This window comes from Neodothiora populina (genome assembly GCF_041146345.1).
Source record: "Neodothiora populina strain CPC 39397 chromosome Unknown canker_contig_12, whole genome shotgun sequence".
Lineage (NCBI taxonomy): Eukaryota > Fungi > Ascomycota > Dothideomycetes > Dothideales > Dothioraceae > Neodothiora > Neodothiora populina.
In genome coordinates, this window is record NW_027191404.1 from 2,310,302 (window position 1) to 2,311,620 (window position 1,319).

The window sequence follows — 1,319 nt, forward strand, 5'->3', positions numbered from 1 at the left end:
CGCCGTCGCCGCCTGTTCTGTCGTCTATCGAGATCGCTTCTCCGTCATCCCCGTACACCAACCCCATTGTTACCTCCCGCCCACCCCGCGCGCCTTGTGCCACAGCCTCTGCTCTCGCTCTCGTCGCTCTGCGACACCACACCAATTCTTGAACTGCTGGTCTCTGCCCGCCTGCCACACATCGCTCGTTTTATCGCGACCTCCAGCTCCTCGTCGCTCTCGTTTTCTCTCTCGCTTTCTGACACAACTGTCGTTTTCCCACCGTGTCTCGCCATCCTCTGTTAGCTCGGTCTCTGTTGATCTGAAAGCATGGCTCAAGACCAAGGCATCATAAGAAGGTGCGCGCACATCCGCTGTTGTCGTCGTCGACGCCATCGTCGCAATATTCACGTCGAGTACTGACCGTGTCTATTTCTCCGTATAGAAAGCTTGTCATCATCGGTGATGGTGCTTGTGGAAAGACCAGTTTATTGAGTGTTTTTACGTTAGGCTACTTCCCAACTGTAAGAAGATGAATCATGGCTTTTGGCGGCATCATGTTCTTTACTGACACTCTGTGTAGCGCTATGTACGATTCATCGACCTTTGAAATGATCACCAGTCACCAGAAATCATTAACTAACGAATGAACCAGGTACCGACCGTTTTCGAAAACTATGTTACGGACTGCAGGGTCGACGGAAAATCGGTGCAGCTGGCCTTATGGGATACCGCTGGTCAAGAAGATTATGAGAGACTGAGACCGCTTGCCTACTCCCAAGCCCATGTTATCCTTATCGCCTTCTCTGTGGACACACCGGACTCCCTGGAGAACGTCAAGCACAAGTGGGCCGACGAGGCCACCGAGAGATGTCCCGGAGTTCCAATCATCCTTGTCGGCCTGAAGAAAGATCTCCGCGAGGATCCCGTTGCCCAGGAGGAGATGCGGAAACGAAGCCAGAAGTTCATCGGACGGAAACAAGGCGAAGACATGAAGGAAGAAATCGGCGCCCGGAAATACCTAGAGTGCAGTAGTTTGACCGGCGACGGTGTCGACGATGTCTTCGAAGCCGCCACGAGAGCTGCGCTGCTGGCGGTCGACAAACGCGAGTCTACTGGCTGCTGCGTCATTCTATGAGCGTCTCCCGAGACACGCCTCTCTTGATTGTGTTCACTGGACGCTGGCGCATCACGGAGGCAGCATTAGCGTTGACGAGCGTTCCTTGTGTCACGGCCTTTGGCTTGCGCTTTTCCACCCACCTGAGCGAAGGGCATTTATTACGGCGTTTGGACGGGACCATGCGCAGGCTCCAAAGCGGACTTTTTATTATCATACTGTC

General features: G+C 53.8%; 1 protein-coding gene across 1 annotated transcript; it reads left to right on the top strand.

Moving 5' to 3' along the window:
* Positions 1-309: 309 nt before the first annotated feature.
* Positions 310-1,117, top strand: AAFC00_001458 (uncharacterized protein; the record flags this gene model as incomplete). Its single annotated transcript, XM_069340650.1, has 3 exons — positions 310-338; positions 425-503; positions 635-1,117. The coding sequence occupies 3 exons, from the start codon at positions 310-312 to the stop codon at positions 1,115-1,117; spliced, it is 591 nt and encodes a 196-aa protein (XP_069204119.1).
* Between the last annotated feature and the right edge of the window lie 202 nt (positions 1,118-1,319).